At 49.1% G+C, this 20379-nt stretch overlaps 1 protein-coding gene across 8 annotated transcripts in view; it reads right to left on the bottom strand.

The window, feature by feature from the left end:
* Positions 1 to 20379, bottom strand: part of LOC134965708 (ephrin type-B receptor 2) — a 393650-nt gene that overhangs the window by 70458 nt on the left and 302813 nt on the right. For all 8 annotated transcript variants that reach the window (XM_063942016.1, XM_063942018.1, XM_063942019.1 and 5 more), the window contains exons 4-5: positions 8698 to 8853; positions 4482 to 4817 (exon numbers count right to left, since the gene is read on the bottom strand). In XM_063942016.1, the coding sequence (XP_063798086.1) occupies positions 4482 to 4817; positions 8698 to 8853 (492 nt within the window). The remainder of the gene's footprint in view (positions 1 to 4481; positions 4818 to 8697; positions 8854 to 20379) is intronic.

The raw sequence follows: 20379 nt of genomic DNA, 5'->3' as shown, positions 1-20379 counted from the left end.
ACACCGGCTACAGAGAGACCACACACCGGCTACAGAGAGATCACACACCGGCTACAGAGAGATCACACACCGGCTACAGAGAGATCACACACACCGGCCACAGAGAGATCACACACCGGCCACAGAGAGATCACACACCGGCCACAGAGAGATCACACACCGGCCACAGAGAGATCACACCCCGGCTACAGAGAGATCACACACTGGCTATTGAGAGATTACACACACCGGCTACAGAGAGATCACACACACCGTCCACAGAGAGATCACACACCGGCCACAGAGAGATCACACACCGGCCACAGAGAGATCACACACCGGCCACAGAGAGATCACACACCGGCCACAGAGAGATCACACCCCGGCTACAGAGAGATCACACACACCGGCCACAGAGATCACACACACCGGCCACAGAGATCACACACACCGGCCACAGAGAGATCACACACCGGCTACAGAGAGATCACACACACCGGCTACAGAGAGATCACACACACCGGCTACAGAGAGATCACACACACCGGCTACAGAGAGATCACACACACCGGCTACAGAGAGATCACACACACCGGCTACAGAGAGATCACACACACCGGCTACAGAGAGATCACACACACCGGCTACAGAGAGATCACACACCGGCTACAGAGAGATCACACACACCGGCTACAGAGAGATCACACACCGGCTACAGAGAGATCACACACACCGGCTACAGAGAGATCACACACACCGGCTACAGAGAGATCACACACACCGGCTACAGAGAGATCACACACACCGGCTACAGAGAGACACACACTGGCTACAGAAAGATCACACACCGGCTACAGAGAGATCACACACACCGGCTACAGAGAGACACACACCGGCTACAGAGAGATCACACACCGGCTACAGAGAGATCACACACACCGGCTACAGAGAGATCACACACACCGGCTACAGAGAGATCACACACACCGGCTACAGAGAGATCACACACACCGGCTACAGAGAGACACACACTGGCTACAGAAAGATCACACACCGGCTACAGAGAGATCACACACACCGGCTACAGAGAGACACACACCGGCTACAGAGAGATCACACACCGGCTACAGAGATCACACACACAGGCTACAGAGAGATCACACACCGGCTACAGAGAGATCACACACCGGCTACAGAGAGACTCACTCCGGCTACAGAGAGATCACACACCGGCTACAGAGAGACTCACTCCGGCTACAGAGAGATCACACACACCGGCTACAGAGAGATCACACACACCGGCTACAGAGAGATCACACACACCGGCTACAGAGAGATCACACACACCGGCTACAGAGAGATCACACACACCGGCTACAGAGAGATCACACACTGGCTATTGAGAGATTACACACACCGGCTACAGAGAGATCACACACCGGCTACAGAGAGACACACACCGGCTACAGAGAGATCACACACCGGCTACAGAGATCACACACACAGGCTACAGAGAGATCACACACCGGCTACAGAGAGATCACACACCGGCTACAGAGAGATCACACACCGGCTACAGAGAGATCACACACACCGGCTACAGAGAGACACACACCGGCTACAGAAAGATCACACACCGGCTACAGAGAGATCACACACACCGGCTACAGAGAGACACACACTGGCTACAGAAAGATCACACACCGGCTACAGAGAGATCACACACACCGGCTACAGAGAGACACACACCGGCTACAGAGAGATCACACACCGGCTACAGAGATCACACACACAGGCTACAGAGAGATCACACACCGGCTACAGAGAGATCACACACCGGCTACAGAGAGACTCACTCCGGCTACAGAGAGATCACACACCGGCTACAGAGAGACTCACTCCGGCTACAGAGAGATCACACACCGGCTACAGAGAGACTCACTCCGGCTACAGAGAGATCACACACGTAATCCAGTGTTGTGGGACAGAGAGGGGACCCTCCGGTATATATATATATATATATATATCTATCTAGGACCTGGCCTCCATCATGTAGTAACACAAGGGCGGAGCAGGGGACCCTCCGGTATATACACTGCTCAAAAAAATACAGGGAACACTAAAATAACACATCCTAGATCTGAATGAATAAAATATTCTTATTAAATACTTTGTTCTTTACATAGTTGAATGTGCCGACAACATAATCACACAAAAATTATCAATGGAAATCAAATTTATTAACCCATGGAGGTCTGGATTTGGAGTGACCCTCAAAATTAAAGTGGAAAAACACACTACAGGCTGATCCAACTTTGATGTAATGTCCTTAAAACAAGTCAAAATGAGACTCAGTAGTGTGTGTGGCCTCCACGTGCCTGTATGACCTCCCTACAATGCCTGGGCATACTCCTGATGAGGTGGCGGATGGTCTCCTGAGGGATCTCCTCCCAGACCTGGACTAAAGCATCCTCCAACTCCTGGACAGTCTGTGGTGCAACGTGGCGTTGGTGGATGGAGCGGAACATGATGTCCCAGATGTGCTCAATTGGATTCAGGTCTGGGGAACGGGCGGGCCAGTCCATAGCATCAATGCCTTCGTCTTGCAGGAACTGCTGACACACTCCAGCTATATGAGGTCTAGCATTGTCTTGCATTAGGAGGAACCCAGGGCCAACCCCACCAGCATATGGTCTCACAAGGGGTCTGAAGATCTCATCTCAGTACCTAATGGCAGTCAGGCTACCTCTGGCGAGCACATGGAGGGCTGTATGGCCCCCCAAAGAAATGCAACCCCACACCATTACTGACCCACTGCCAAGCTGGTCATGCTGGAGGAAGTTGCAGGCAGCAGAACGTTCTCCTTGGCGTCTCCAGACTCTGTCACATCTGTCACATGTGCTCAGTGAGAACCTGCTTTCCTCTGTGAAGAGTACAGGGCGCCAGTGGCGAATTTGCCAATCTTGGTGTTCTCTGACAAATGCCAAACGTCCTGCACGGTGTTGGGCTGTAAGCACAACCCCCACCTGTGGACGTCGGGCCCTCATACCACCCTCATGGAGTCTGTTTCTGATCGTTTGAGTAGACACATGCACATTTGTGGCTTGCTGGAGGTCATTTTGCAGGGCTCTGGCAGTGCTCCTCCTGTTCCTCCTTGCACAAAGGTGGAGGTAGCGGTCCTGCTGCTGGGTTGTTGCCCTCCTACGGCCTCCTCCACGTCTCCTGATGTACTGGCCTGTCTCCTGGTAGCGCCTCCATGCTCTGGACACTACGCTGACAGACACAGTAAACCTTCTTGCCACAGCTCACATTGATGTGCCATCCTGGATGAGCTGCACTACCTGAGCCACTTGTGTGGGTTGTAGGGAGGTCATACAGGCACGTGGAGGCCACACACACTACTGAGCCTCATTTTGACTTGTTTTAAGGACATTACATCAAAGTTGGATCAACATGTAGTGTGTTTTTCCACTTTCATTTTGAGTGTGACTCCAAATCCAGACCTCCATGGGTTAATAAATTTGATTTCCATTGATAATTTTTGTGTGATTTTGTTGTCAGCACATTCAACTATGTAAAGAACAAAGTATTTAATAAGAATATTTCATTCATTCAGATCTAATATGTGCTATTTTAGTGTTCCCTTTATTTTTTTGAGCAGTGTGTATATATATATATATATATATATATATATATATATATATATCCAAGACCTGTCCTCCATCATGTAGTAACACAAGGGCGGAGCAGGGGACCCTCTGGTATATATATATATATCCAGGACCTGGACTCCATCATGTAGTAACACAAGGGCGGAGCAGGGGACCCTCCGGTATATATATATATCCAGGACCTGTCCTCCATCATGTAGTAACACAAGGGCGGGGCAGGGGACCCTCCGGTATATATATATATATATCCAGGACCTGTCCTCCATCATGTAGTAACACAAGGGCGGGGCAGGGGACCCTCTGGTGTATATATATATATATCCAGGACCTGGACTCCATCATGTAGTAACACAAGGGCGGGGCAGGGGACCCTCTGGTATATATATATATATCCAGGACCTGGCCTCCATCATGTAGTAACACAAGGGCGGGGCAGGGGACCCTCTGGTATATATATATATATATATATATCCAGGACCTGGACTCCATCATGTAGTAACACAAGGGCGGGGCAGGGGACCCTCCGGTATATATATATATCCAGGACCTGTCCTCCATCATGTAGTAACACAAGGGCGGGGCAGGGGATGGGGCTCAGTCGGCTCCGCACGCTGTCTCTGTTCTGTACGTGCAGTAATTAGGGAATCACATGACCTACTGACGCCTCTCCACAGCACTCTGTACATTAACACGTCACTACCTGCAGAGCACGTGATACACGCAGCGGAACGCCAGCGGCTGGGGCACTACTAGGAACACTGCCCCCCAGTGACCGCTAATCGTAAACAACTCCCAGCACATGTTAAACAGCACTCCGCCATGAACACTTACCTGCCTGATTCGTGGTGATGTTGACGGATGTGAATTGTGGCGAGTATGGGCTCTGGTCGGTGACTCCGTTCACTGCCTGGATCTCGAAGGTGTACTGAGTGTGGGCAAGCAGGTCGCTGATATAAACCCTGGGCTCCGCCAGACCCAGCTGACGAGGGGCAAACTGCACATTATCTCCACAACGAGTGCAAGCTCCTCGCCCCGATCCACAGCTCTTGCAGATGATGTTGTAGACCAGATCCTCGCGGCCTCCTGAGTCTCTTGGTGGAGACCACTCCAACATCAGTGAGGTCTCGTTGACGCTAGAGATGACATTCTGCGGAGAGGAGGGCGTGGCTGAGGAGAAAAAGGGCGGCACCCATCAGGTGTGTGACATGTACAGTATAGATACACACAGAGCGGGGTGGGGAGAGAGGGCGTGGCTGAGGAGAAAAAGGGCGGCACCCATCAGGTGTGTGACATGTACAGTATAGATACACACAGAGCGGGGTGGGGAGAGAGGGCGTGGCTGAGGAGAAAAAGGGCGGCACCCATCAGGTGTGTGACATGTACAGTATAGGTATACACAGAGCGGTGCGGGGAGAGGAGGGCGTGGCTGAGGAGAAAAAGGGCGGCACCCATCAGGTGTGTGACATGTACAGTATACATACACCGAGCGGGGCGGGAAGAGAGGGCGTGGCTGAGGAGAAAAAGGGCGGCACCCATCAGGTGTGTGACATGTACAGTATAGGTATACACAGAGCGGTGCGGGGAGAGGAGGGCGTGGCTGAGGAGAAAAAGGGCGGCACCCATCAGGTGTGTGACATGTACAGTATAGATACACCGAGCGGGGCTGGAAGAGAGGGCGTGGCTGAGGAGAAAAAGGGCGGCACCCATCAGGTGTGTGACATGTACAATATAGATACACAGCGGAGAGGAGGGCGTGGCTGAGGAGAAAAAGGGCGGCACCAATCAGGTGTGTGACATGTACAGTTTAGGTACACACAGAGCGGTGCGGGGAGATAGGGCGTGGCTGAGGAGAAAAAGGGCGGCACCCATCAGGTGTGTGACATGTACAGTATAGGTACACAAGGCGGTGCGGGGAGAGGAGGGCGTGGCTGAGGAGAAATAGGGCGGCACCCATCAGGTGTGTGACATGTACAGTATAGATACACAGAGCGGTGCGGGGAGAGGAGGGCGTGGCTGAGGAGAAATAGGGCGGCACCCATCAGGTGTGTGACATGTACAGTATAGGTACACACAGAGCGGGGCAGGGAGAGGAGGGCGTGGCTGAGGAGAAAAAGGGCAACACCCTTCAGGTGTGTGACATGTACAGTATAGATACACAAAGCGGGGCGGGGAGAGAGGGAGTGGCTGAGGAGAAAAAGGGCGGCACCCATCAGGTGTGTGACATGTACAGTATAGATACACAAAGCGGGGCGGGGAGAGAGGGAGTGGCTGAGGAGAAAAAGGGCGGCACCCATCAGGTGTGTGACATGTACAGTATAGATACACAGAGCGGGGCGGGGAGAGAGGGAGTGGCTGAGGAGAAAAAGGGCGGCACCCATCAGGTGTGTGACATGTACAATATAGATACACAGCGGAGAGGAGGGCGTGGCTGAGGAGAAAAAGGGCGGCACCCATCAGATGTGTGACATGTACAGTATAGGTACACACAGAGCGGGGCAGGGAGAGGAGGGCTTGGCTGAGGAGAAAGAGGGCGGCACCCTTCAGGTGTGTGACATGTACAGTTTAGGTACACACAGAGCGGTGCAGGGAGATAGGGCGTGGCTGAGGAGAAAAAGGGCGGCACCCATCAGGTGTGTGACATGTACAGTATAGATACACAGAGCGGGGCGGGGAGAGAGGTAGTGGCTGAGGAGAAAAAGGGCGGCACCCATCAGGTGTGTGACATGTACAGTATTGGTACACAAGGCGGTGCGGGGAGAGGAGGGCGTGGCTGAGGAGAAAAAGGGCGGCACCCATCAGGTGTGTGACATGTACAGTATAGATACACAAAGCGGGGCGGGGAGAGAGGGAGTGGCTGAGGAGAAAAAGGGCGGCACCCATCAGGTGTGTGACATGTACAGTTTAGGTACACACAGAGCGGTGCGGGGAGATAGGGCGTGGCTGAGGAGAAAAAGGGCGGCACCCATCAGGTGTGTGACATGTACAGTATAGGTACACAAGGCGGTGCGGGGAGAGGAGGGCGTGGCTGAGGAGAAATAGGGCGGCACCCATCAGGTGTGTGACATGTACAGTATAGATACACAGAGCGGGGCGGGGAGAGGAGGGCGTGGCTGAGGAGAAAAAGGGCGGCACCCACCAGGTGTGTGACATGTACAGTATAGGTACACACAGAGCGGGGCGGGGAGAGGAGGGTCGTGACTGAGGAGAAAAAGGGCGGCACCCATCAGGTGTGTGACATGTACAGTATAGATACACCGAGCGGGGCTGGAAGAGAGGGCGTGGCTGAGGAGAAAAAGGGCGGCACCCATCAGGTGTGTGACATGTACAATATAGGTACACAAGGCGGTGCAGGGAGAGGAGGGCGTGGCTGAGGAGAAAAAGGGCGGCATCCACCTGGTGTGTGACATGTACAGTATAGATACACACAGAGCGGTGTGGGGAGAGGGGGGGCGGGGCTGAGGTGAGAAAGGGCGGCACCCATCTGGTGTGTGACATGTACAGTATAGATACACACAGAGCGGTGTGGGGAGAGGGGGGGCGGGGCTGAGGAGAAAAAGGGCGGCATCCACCTGGTGTGTGACATGTACAGTATAGATACACACAGAGCGGTGCGGGGAGAGGAGGGCGTGGCTGAGGAGAAAAAGGGCGGCACCCATCAGGTGTGTGACATGTACAATATAGATACACACAGAGTGGTGTGGGGAGAGGGGGGCGTGGCTGAGGTGAAAAAGGGCGGCACCCATCAGGTGTGTGACATGTACAGTATATATACACAGAGCGGTGTGGGGAGAGGAGGGCGTGGCTGAGGTGAAAAAGGTATCCCCTAGGCTCAGTGTGTATCACAGTAATTAGTCTCCCCTCAGCTCTCTGGGTGTCACAGTAATTAGTGTCCCCTCAGCTCTCTGGGTGTCACAGTAATTAGTGTCCCCTCAGCTCTCTGGGTGTCACAGTAATTAGTGTCCCCTCAGCTCTCTGGGTATCGCAGTAATTAGTGTCCCCTCGGCTCAGTGTGTGTCACAGTATTCAGTGTCCCCCCTGCTCTCTGTGTGTCACAGACATTAATGTCCCCTCATATCTCTGGGTGTCACAGCAATTAGTGTCCCCTCAGCTTTATGGCTGTCACAGACAGTGTCCCCTCTGCTCTCTGTGTGTCACAGTAATTAGTGTCCCCTCAGCTCTCTGTGTGTGTCACAGACATTAATGTCCCATCAGATTTCTGGGTGTCACAGTAATTAGTGTCCCCTAGCCTCAGTGTGTGTCACAGTAATTAGTGTCCCCTCAGCTCTGTGTGTGTCACAGACATTAATGTCCCATCAGATCTCTGGGTGTCACAGTAATTAGTGTTCCCTCGGCTCAGTGTGTGTCACAGTAATTAGTGTCCTCTCAGCTCTCTGTGTGTCACAGTAATTAGTGTCCTCTCAGCTCTCCGTGTGTCACAGTAATTAGTGTCCTCTCAGCTCTCCGTGTGTCACAGTAATTAGTGTCCTCTCAGCTCTCTGTGTGTCACAGTAATTAGTGTCCCCTCAACTCTCTGGGTGTCACAGTAATTAGTGTCCCCTCGGCTCAGTGTGTGTCACAGACATTAATATCCCCTCTGCTCTCTGTGTGTCACAGTAATTAGTGTCCCCTCAGCTCAGCGTGTCACAGTCACCAGTGTCTGGTTCCTCACTGACTGTTCTGTGTGTAATAATCACTGCACACATGTGAGGTGGTGACATACCATACCCTCCAACTGTACCTTTTTAATAGGTACAGTACCTTTTTTTCATGGTCTGTACCGATTTTTGCCTCTCCAAACTTCCATTGAAAGTATAGGAAAAGGGACGTGGCCACGCCCTCTTTACACGCGGCCACGCCCCTTTTTCGGATTTGTACCGATTTTTCTGTGTAAAATGTTGGAGGGTATGACATACATGTAATCACTGCACACATGTGAGGTGGTGACATACATGTAATCACTGCACACGTGAGGCGGTGACATACATGTAATCCCTGCAGGCAGTAATTAGGGTGCACAGAGACCCCCAGTACGTGCATTTCCACTTACTGGTGCACGGCATGCTCAGAGGGTCCGAGTCTACGCGGTAGTAGCCCGTCCGGCACACGCAGTTGGTGGCCCCTTCGGAGGTGGTGCGGCTGTTGAAGGGACAGGATTTGCAGGTCTCATCCCCCTGGTCCGGCTTGAACATTCCTGAGGGACATCCTGAAATGGGACAGAAGAGAAGGGTTTTATACACGACCAGTAGAAAGCTGCGCAGTTACTGTATATGAGACAATGCGGTCAATGCATCGTGCATATCGGCTAGTGTGTACCCCGTACTGTGCACTCCCGTGGGTTGTAGGCGACATCTTCCGATTGCCCGTGCTACATGGCCAACCGGTAAAAATCGCATGCCACGCGGTGCTTTGTGATGAGGCGCAGTGATCGTTCCGTCCTCCATTACATCGGGCTGGTGTGTACGGGCAATCGGGAATTCAGTCCAACCATCGGCCCGATTGTCCGTCATACAGGTGTGTACCCGGCCTGAGCCTTGGAGAGAGATAAAGTGACAACCAATCAGCTCCTAAGTGTACATTTTCAGCCTGTAACATGACAGTGAGGAGCTGATTGGCTGGTACTTTATCTCTCTCTCCAAGGCTTAGCACATAGACCCCCAAAATGACAGCAGCTGGGAGAAGATTATCACTATGTAACAACAACATGAGCTGAGGACCAGCCGAAATCTTGTACAGACCCCCTTATACCTGGATACAGGCTGTCTGTGTAATCGCACTTACTGGAGTACAATCCCCGTATCTGTGAGCGCTGAACGCCAGGATAATACAGCAACTGCTCACACCTTCTGCCGCACTCACATCTAGCAACAGAGGAGCTCACATATGTACATACAGAGGCCACCGATCAGATCAACCACCGTGTCCAACCCACAGCGGGAAGATCAGCAGACCACCGGCAACACACAGCAGACCACCGGCAACACACAGCAGACCACAGGCAACACACAGCAGACCACAGGCAACACACAGCAGACCACAGGCAACACACAGCAGACCACGGCAACACACAGCAGACCACTGCAACACACAGCAGACCACCGGCAACACACAGCAGACCACCGGCAACACACAGCAGACCACCGGCAACACACAGCAGACCACCGGCAACACACAGCAGACCACAGGCAACACACAGCAGACCACAGGCAACACACAGCAGACCACCGGCAACACACAGCAGACCACAGGCAAAACACAGCAGACCACCGGCAACACACAGCAGACCACCGGCAAAACACAGCAGACCACCGGCAACACACAGCAGACCACCGGCAACACACAGCAGACCACAGGCAAAACACAGCAGACCACAGGCAACACACAGCAGACCACCGGCAACACACAGCAGACCACCGGCAAAACACAGCAGACCACCGGCAACACACAGCAGACCACCGGCAACACACAGCAGACCACAGGCAAAACACAGCAGACCACAGGCAACACACAGCAGACCGCCGGCAACACACAGCAGACCGCCGGCAACACACAGCAGACCAACGGCAACACACAGCAGACCAACGGCAACACACAGCAGACCACCGGCAACACACAGCAGACCACAGGCAAAACACAGCAGACCACCGGCAACACACAGCAGACCACAGGCAAAACACAGCAGACCACCGGCAAAACACAGCAGACCACAGGCAAAACACAGCAGACCACCGGCAACACACAGCAGACCACCGGCAACACACAGCAGACCACAGGCAACACACAGCAGACCACCGGCAACACACAGCAGACCACCGGCAACACACAGCAGACCACCGGCAACACACAGCAGACCACCGGCAAAACACAGCAGACCACCGGCGACACACAGCAGACCACCGGCGACACACAGCAGACCACCGGCAACACACAGCAAACCACCGGCGACACACAGCAGACCACCGGCGACACACAGCAGACTACAGGCAAAACACAGCAGACTACAGGCAAAACACAGCAGACTACAGGCAAAACACAGCAGACCATCGGCAACACACAGCAGACCACCAGAAACACACAGCAGTCCACCGGCAAAACACAGCAGCCCGTTGGGCTTGTTCACTTCCGGGATCTCACAACCAATACTATGTATGGGGTTTAAAAACCCTGCTAATATAAGTAGCAGCCAATGGGCTGTTTGTATCTGATTAGGCATGGGGGCGGGAATGTTAGAGGTTCCTATGCGGTCAATGAGAACATGTAAACGGCGCATCCCAGCCAATCAGGGCGTGGGCGCGCCCGGCGACAGCGGCACGTGGGCGGACCGGGAGCACGGGAAAAAGAAGCTAGTGAGCATACGCGGGGAAAATACCCCTGTGACCTAGGTAACAAGGGAAACCCGGTCACGGGGACGAGCGGAGGCGCCATATTGTAAATGGGTTTGCCAGGAGTACATATGATAAAGGCATACGTAAATCAAAATAGATAGGAATGAGGTAGAATTGAATTAAAGTAACACTGTTAAGCACCTGAATGTTGCTATTAACGTTAGTGCTAAGCATAATGCAGGGTCGAAGTTGCCAGCTTGTCATAAAACATATGTATGGGAGGCCGGAATAAATCCCTTTCTATGCTCGGGGCCAATAGGGACGTGTATACAATGCGCCCTGGCCAATCGGAGCGTAGATGCGCCTAGGCCATTTGTAAGTGGGCGGATAGTGGGAATAAGGATAATCAGAGTGTATATAAATAATGCATAGACCCAATCAGGTGCGAAAAGCAAAGTCACAAAAAAGAAGAAAGAATACCGGGGCGCCATTTTGGAGAAGGGAATAGCTTGCCAGGAGTTGTTGAAGCAAAAATAAGAGGACTATGTTACGTAAATTTAGAGTGTACTGGAGTTGAACATCATTAATGTGCACCAAGGTGCAGATTTTATAATGATAGTGATGCGTGAATTATAACGCACCACAAGGGTGTGAGGATGATTACCGATATGACTGGGGACTAAGTGAGAAAATAAAGGTTCTACATACTTAGGGGAAGGAAAAAGGGGAAAAAAGGGGTGAACGGTGATGTGAGGGCAGGGAAGTGTGGTGACAACCAGAGGGGGGTGTGGTGAATAGGATTAACTAATACAAATAAATGAGAAGGATTAGGGCTCACATGGTGACAAGGGGAAATATGAATAGCGCATGTCTTTATGAAAGGTTGGATAAGTTATAAAAGGCCATGGCAATGCGGACTGAAATGAAAATCCTGATCCTATCTATAGGATGTGTAATGACCGCATTAAAAGGGGAAAAGTGCTGATTATAGATTAGTAATAACTGAATAGAATGAAATAAAATAAAATAAAATAGGTAAATGAAATAAAATAAAATAAATGCTAAGTAAAGGGTGACAGAGAAGAAAGAAGTGAACAGTGAATGGTGTGAGATAAAAATTGTAATGAAAGTTGTGATCCTAAGGGTAGGCATGAGGTGCAGCTGAGAGTGAGGTCACCAGAAGGGGATGAAGTACTCCCTAAAATGGGAAGACCTGATATGTGGTAAAAAGTGAAATCCCTAGGATGGGAGGACCTGATATGAGATAAGAAAAGAGCGTGTTGGGGTGAACATACATGAGTGGATGTAGGTGGGTGACTAGGGGATTGTGAGGAAATTGTCAAGGGGAAAATGGGTATGGGGATAGAAACCCAAGAGATAGGAAGTGATCGAAGTGTAGCATGAAGCTTATATTACAGGAGACATGAAAAAAGTGAGGGTGGGAAGGGAAAAATGATGATTAAATAGGAGGAGGTGGATCTGGAAGAAAATATAAAAAGTGTAAGAGGGTAGAGCACACCCCATAAAATGAGGTGGTCATATTATTAGAACCATGGCAAGTGACACATGGAAAAGAGGATGAGGAGGAGAAAATAACAGAAGAGATTAAAGTATGGACAATATTAGGATTAGACAATATTATAGAAAGACACCATAATTTATGTTTTCATTCAGTCCGAGGGGTCTGAGACTTCCGAGGCGAAAAATACACTCGCTCTCTTTTTTGTACAATTCTTTTGTCATGTCGCCTCCTCGTATGCCCAAATGAATGCGATCTAAGCCAAAGACTTTTAAATCCTTCATGGATCCTTTATGCTGAAAATGAAAATGTTTAGCGACCATGGTGAATTGTTTCATACGTGCCAGATCTTTAGATGCATTCCGAATATTCCCCAGATGTTCCAGAACCCTCTCTTTTAATTTGCGTGTAGTCATACCGACATATTTTACATTGCAGCTGCAAGTGATGCAGTAAATTACCGCTTTAGTGTTGCAGTTGAAAAAATGCTGTATCTTAGTTAATTGACCATACTTGTCTGTAACCGTGTTGGTTTGCAGTATGTGTGTACATGACTTACATTGGCCACACGGGAGGGAGCCTGTTGTGGCCGGCTTCTTACGTGCTGTGGTCAGCAGATGGCTCCGGACTAATTGATCTTTGATGTTTCTCGATCTACGCCAGCTCATCTGTACCGTGGGGCCCACAACAGGAGATAGATCTGGATCCATCCGAAGTATAGGAAGATGTTTTGTTATGGCATCTTTGAGCATTCTCCACTCAGGACAGAAAGTTCCTATAAATCTAATGGTATCCTCATTTTCTGATGTTACCTTGTCAGTCCTAAAAATTAGATGATCTCTCTTGCCAGATGTGGTAGATTGGTAGGCCCGTTTAAGTGACCGTTTGCTATACCCTCTGGCATGGAGGCGATAGGTGAGTTCCCAGCTCTTAACTTGGAAAATATGATCCTTGGAGCAGTTACGCCTTAGTCTGAGATATTCTCCTTTCGGTATATTCTCATTGGTCGGTGGGAAATGTGAACTAGTTTGGAAAAGGAGACTGTTGGTTGCAGTCTCCTTCCGATATAGTTCTGTTTCCAAATAGCCCGTGTGGGATCTGTAGATGTTCAAGTCAAGAAACGGAACCCTCTCTGAACTAATGGTGTGGGTCAGCCTGATGTTCAAATTGTTGGTATTAAGTAGTCCAATGAATTCCATTAAGAGGTCCCTTTCTCCGTTCCAGATAATGAATACGTCATCGATATATCTCAACCACAATTCCACATGCGTGGTGTATCTCTCATTCGCTAAGTTGAAAACATGGAAATGCTCCCACCATCCCAAAAACAGGTTGGCATAAGTTGGGGTGCAGGCCGCGCCCATTGCTGTTCCCCTTATTTGTAGGAAAAATTGATCCTGAAACACAAAATAGTTCTTAGAAAGGACAAAGTCAAGCAACGTCAGAAGAAAATCCGAGAAGACATTGACTCCTCCTTGATCCAAGTAATATTTGACAGCTGTGATTCCTTGGTGATGATTGATACTTGTGTAGAGGGCTTCTACATCTAGAGTTACCAATAAGAGATTTTCTTCACAGTGTACATTATGAATCTTGCGCAATAAGTCTGCTGTGTCCTGCAAGTAGGAGGGTAAAGAGAGGACAAATTCACGAAGATGGAGATCTAGGAACCGACTTGGTTGTTCCAATAATCCCCCGTTACCAGACATGATTTGTCTTCCAGGCGGTGTGGAGGCATCCTTATGTACCTTCTGAAGTAGGTAGAAAGTAGGTGTTTTCGGATTCTGTGTTGTCAAATATTTTTGCTCGGATTTGATAATAGTGCCCTGTGTTGTCGCATGTTGTATTATGGACTTATAGGCATTCAAAAATCTGGTGGTTGGATCATTGAGAAGTTTTTTATAGCAGGTGATGTTGTGGAGTTGCCGATAAGCCTCAGTAAAATAAATTTCTTGTGGCCAAAGTACGATATTACCGCCTTTGTCAGATGGTTTGAAGATAACATCATGCCAGGTTTCCAGTTCTTGTAGAGCTTTGCGTTCTTGGAATTTGAGGTTCCTAGGAAAATGATGAAGGCCCTGTCTAGTTTGGGCATAAATATCATCAAATTCTTTGGAAACTCTGTTAAAAAATACCCTGATCTCTCTGGTATTTTCTCACAGGCAAAACACAGCAGACCACCGGCAAAACACAGCAGACCACCGGCAACACACAGCAGACCACCGGCAACACACAGCAGACCACAGGCAAAACACAGACAGACCACCGGTAACACAGACAGACCACCGGCAACACACAGCAGACCACAGGCAAAACACAGCAGACCACAGGCAAAACACAGCAGACCACAGGCAAAACACAGCAGACCACCAGAAACACACAGCAGACCACCGGCAACACACAGCAGACAACCGGCAAAACACAGACCACCGGCAAAACACAGCAGACCACAGGCAAAACACAGCAGACCACCGGTAACACAGACAGACCACCGGCAACACACAGCAGACCACAGGCAAAACACAGCAGACCACAGGCAAAACACAGCAGACCACAGGCAAAACACAGCAGACAACCAGAAACACACAGCAGACCACCGGAAACACACAGCAGACCACCGGAAACACACAGCAGACCACCGGCAACACACAGCAGTCCACCGGTAACACAGCAGACCACCAGTAACATACAGTAGACCACCGGCAACAAACAGTAGACCACTGGCAATACACGGCAGACCGCAGGCAACACACAGCAGACCAATGGCAACACACAGCAGACCACTGGCTACACACAGCAGACCACTGGCAACACACAGCAGACCACTGGCAACACACAGCAGACCACTGGCAACACACAGCAGACCACCGGCATCACACAGTAGACCACTGGCAACACACAGCAGACCACCGGAAACACACAGCAGACCACCGGCAAAACACAGCAGACCACCGGTAACACAGACAGACAACCGACAACACACAGCAGACAACCGGAAACATAGAATTTGATGGCAGATAAGAACCATTTGGCCCATCTAGTCTGCCCCTTTTTTTATCCTTTAGGTAATCTCAACCCTTTTTGAACCTTAATTCTTTGTAAGGATATTCATATGTCTATCCCAAGCATGTTACATTGCTCTACAGCCTTTACCACCTCTGATGGGAGGCTATTCCACTTGTCCACTACCCTTTCTGTGAAGTAATTTTTCCTCTTATTTCCTAGATCCCTTTCCTCCTCAGTAGTTTCCAGTATAGTGTCATTAATACTATATTTATCCTTTATGTCACCTGAAATAGTGACTCCTAGATCCCTTTCCTCCTCAGTAGTTTCCAGTATAGCGCCATTAATACTATATTTATCCTTTATTTCACCTGAAATAGTGACTCCTAGATCCCTTTCCTCCTCAGTAGTTCCCAGTATAGTGTCATTAATACTATATTTATCCTTTATGTCACCTGAAATAGTGACTCCTAGATGCCTTTCCTCCTCAGTAGTTTCCAGTATAGTGTCATTAATACTATATTTATCCTTTATGTCACCTGAAATAGTGACGCCTAGATCCCTTTCCTCCTCAGTAGTTTCCAGTATAGTAGCATTAATACTATATTTATCCTTTATGTCACCTGAAATAGTGACTCCTAGATCCCTTTCCTCCTCAGTAGTTTCCAGTAGAGCGCCATTAATACTATGTTTATTCTTTATGTCACCTGAAATAGTGACTCCTAGATCCCTTTCCTCCTCAGTAGTTTCAAGTATAGCGCCATTAATACTATATTTATTCTTTATGTCACCTGAAATAGTGACTCCTAGTTCCCTTTCCTCCTCAGTAGTTTCCATTATAATTCCATTAATACTATATTTATCCTTTATGTCACCTGAAATAGTGACTTCTAGATCCCGTTCCTCCTCAGTAGTTTCCATTATAGTACCCTTGATACTATATTTAGCCTTTGGGTTTTTGAGACCCAAGTGCATGATTTTGCATTTATAGCATTAAACTGTAGTTGCCACATTCTTGACCATTTTTCAAGCCTACCTAGATCATCAGTCATTTGTTTTACCCCTCCCGGTGTGTCTATCCTGCTGCATATCTTTGTATCATCTGCAAAAAGGCATATCTTCCCTTCAATACCATCTGCAATGTCACCAACAAAGATATTAAAGAGAACTGGACCAAGTACAGATCCCTGGGGTACTCCACTGGTAACATTTCCCTCCATAGATTGCACTCCATTTACTACAACTGTCTGTTTCCTATCCTGCAACGGTATCCGGACTCCAGGTCGACAACAAAAAGGTCGACACACCTTAGGTCAACGCCAATTGGTCGACACACCTTATGTCGGCATGGACAAAAGGTCGACATGGACAAAAGGTTGACAGGAACAAGGTCGACATGGAAAAAGGTCGACATGAGTTTTTTATGTTTTTTTCTTCTTTTTTCGAACCTTTTCATACTTAGCGATCCACGTGGACTACGATTGGAACGGTAATCTGTGCCGAGCGAAGCGGAGCGAAGGCACCATGCCCGAAGCATGGCGAGCGAAGCGGTGCACTAATTGGGGTTCCCGGTCACTCTACGAAGAAAACGACACCAAAGAAACATAAAAAACTCATGTCGACCTTTTTCCATGTCGACCTTGTTCCTGTCGACCTTTTGTACATGTCAACCTTTTGTCCATGTCGACCTAAGGGGTGTCGACCAATTGGCGTCGACCTAAGGTGTGTCGACCTTTTTGTTGTCGACCCTGAGTCCCAGACCCCCTGCAACATGGTTCTTATCCATTTAACTATTTTATAATCCACCCCTATGCTTTCAAGTTTATTTAGCAGTCTGCGATGTGGGACAGTGTCAGATGCCTTACTAAAGTCTAGATATGCTACATCTACAGCTCCCCATTGATCTATTATTTTCGTCACACAGTCAAAAAAGTCAGTAAGATTTGTTTGGCATGATCTCCCACCAGTAAATCCATGCTGTTTTTGATCCTGTAAGTTGTTTGATTTAAGATATTCCACAACTCTTTCTTTTAATAGTTTTTCCATTACTTTCCCTACTACTGATGTAAGGCTTACTGGTCTGTAGTTACTTGCTTCTTCCTTGCTTTCACTTTTGTGCAGTGGAACTACATTTGCTCTTTTCCAGTCCTCTGGAATGACACCTGTATTTAGTGACTGGTTAAATAATTCTGTTAAAGGTGTAACCAGCACATCTTTTAGCTCTTTGAGTATCCTTGGGTGTATCCCATCTGGCCCCATTGATTTATCCACTTTTAGTTTTGAAAGTTCTGTTAGGACCTTCTCCTCTGTAAATGTACTTTCATCTACCTTATTTTTAAGAATGTCCTTGCAGCTTAACTGTGGTCCCATCCCTTCTCCTTCTGTAGTAAATACTGAGCAAAAATAATGATTTAGGTGATCTGCTATTGCTTTGTCTCCCTCCACCCAGGGCCGGATTATAAGAGGGGCGATAGGGGCGGTCGTCCCGGGGCCCCTACATACTGTCCTCTAGAAGCCAGGAACCAGAGAAATTAGTAGGTACACCCCCTTGTACCACATCAGAGCAGAGATAGAATCGCACACCCAGTAACTGGGAAGTGGAGAGCTGCATAGTGTCTCCACGCACGCACTCCTAGCATTGATTCAAGACCCACGAGGCTGGGGAATTAAGAAGAGACCAAATGCCTGTACGGCAGGAGGTCTGGTAATGCAGCCGTACACCCAGTTACACTGACTGGGAGAAGGAGCAGCACTGCAGCTGACGGAGAACAGCACAGAAGACTGACACCGGGCTCCAGACAGCGCTCCCTGCAGACAATCTCCCCTGGTTTATGGTGAGGGAGTGTTAACCCTGCGCTGACCATAGTAGTGAAGTGCAGAGGAGTGGTTCCACTACAGTTCACAAACCTGCAGACATCCACCCAGTAGTGAGACACTACGAGCCGGGAGACTCACAAGCAGGGGCCTACTGTAAATAAGTCTTGTTTGGGCATGTGGACTACTTAGCAATATTCACTTTAGTAGTCCTCATGCATAATGAGGGTGTGTATCACCCAAACAAGTCTTATTTACAGTAGGCCCCTGCTTGTGAGTCTCCAGACTCAGTATATTAATAGAGTATACCTCCCAACTGTCCCGATTTTCGCGGGACAGTCCCGTTTTTTGGGGACTGTCCCGCTGTCCCACCCACCCGCGTGCGGTAGTGTCCCGCGGTGGGGGGGGAGTTGGGAGGCTCTGTCTGTCGCTGCACAGCTTCTATTCATTGTAGTCAGAGGGAGAGGGGGTATGCCAGCGGCTCACAGAGCGCTGGGCTTGCCCCCTCAGTGACGAAAACGGGGGCATGGCTCACGATTGCGGGTCCTCCACGAAGCCACGCCCCTTTTGATAGGCCACACCCCTTTTTTGGAAGCGCGCGCTTCGCCGCGTGTGTGTCCCTCTTCCAACGAGGGCAAATGTGGGAGGTATGATAGAGCACATAGTGAAACAACCTATACTGACATTTTATAAGCTGATTTTATTGATTTATTGTGTGGTTTTACCATTTTACATATTCTTTTTTTACTGTTTATGATAAAATAAATAAATGCATTTTTATCTATCCAGAATCCTCACATATTCCTATACTACACGGCGCGCTGGGGTCACAATTATATATATGTCCCTCTGAATCGTACACCACTATTTGCCATTAGAGGTTCCTGACCCACATTGACCCGCCATCGCTGCAACCGCATAAGGGGGAGTCCTCCCCGTCACGTGCAACAGCTGCTGCTTACACTCGATAAAACGCCTTGGCACTCCTGCGGTGGCGGTGGGTGTCAGTATAGGTGAGGCCGCTGCTCCTTGGACCTTAACAGTCCCACCGAAGTGGCAAAAGGGACGTCGTCACTATAGGAGCAGGGGGACAGAAAGCGCCACAGCTGGGGGCAGTGCAATGGGAGTAACAGTGGGCCTATCGGATATGCCAGCCAGGCAGGTTAGGATAGACTGTGAATGCCTTCCCCCGTGCTGCATGGACCCATCGCTTTCAAAATTTTATTGATAGGGGCCCCCACACCTTTGTTGCCCAGGGGCCCCCACAGACCTTGATCCAGCCCTGCCTCCACCAAATTCTCACTCTCTGTCTTAAGTCTTATTATTCCTCCATTTGATTTTCTCCTTTCATTTATATACTTAAAAAAGTTTTGCCCCCTTTATCTACTGACTGGGCCATTTTCTCCTCAGCTTCTGCCTTTGCACGTCTGATCACTTTCTTAGCATCCTTCCGTCTGTCCAGATACACCTCTTTGTCGTTATTATTTTGAGTCTGTTTGTATTTCCTAAAAGCCATCTTTTTTGCTTTCACACTAGTTGATACTTCTTTTGTGAACCACACTGGCTTCCTTTTCCTGGTGCTTTTCCTAACCATTTTGATACAAAGGTCTGTTGCACTTAGTATTGCACTTTTCAGTTTTTTCCACCTCTCCTGCACTCCTTCCAAGTTCCTCCAGTCCACCAATGAATCACTTAAACATCTCCCCAATTTTGCAAAGTCAGCATTTCTAAAATCCAACACCTTTGTTTTTGTGTGACAGGAGTTGGATCCTGTCTTTCTACTAAACCATACTGCTTGATGATCACTGGATCCCAGGTGCTCACCCACATATATATCAGATATCCTATCACCATTTGTAAGAATTAGATCTAATATTGAGTCTTTGCAAGTGGGCTCCCTCACCAATTGCTTGAGAGATGCTCCCTGTAAGGAATGTAGAAATTTGCCACTTATAGCTGAACTTGCAAAAGACCCCTCCCAATTTACATCAGGTAAATTAAAGTCTCCCATAATTATGACTTCTCCCTTAAAAACCTTTTTAGTGATGTCCAACAATAGGTTCCTGTCCAA

This window comes from Pseudophryne corroboree, chromosome 10 (genome assembly GCF_028390025.1).
Source record: "Pseudophryne corroboree isolate aPseCor3 chromosome 10, aPseCor3.hap2, whole genome shotgun sequence".
Classification (NCBI taxonomy): domain Eukaryota; kingdom Metazoa; phylum Chordata; class Amphibia; order Anura; family Myobatrachidae; genus Pseudophryne; species Pseudophryne corroboree.
This window is presented reverse-complemented; position numbering and strand designations above follow the sequence as displayed.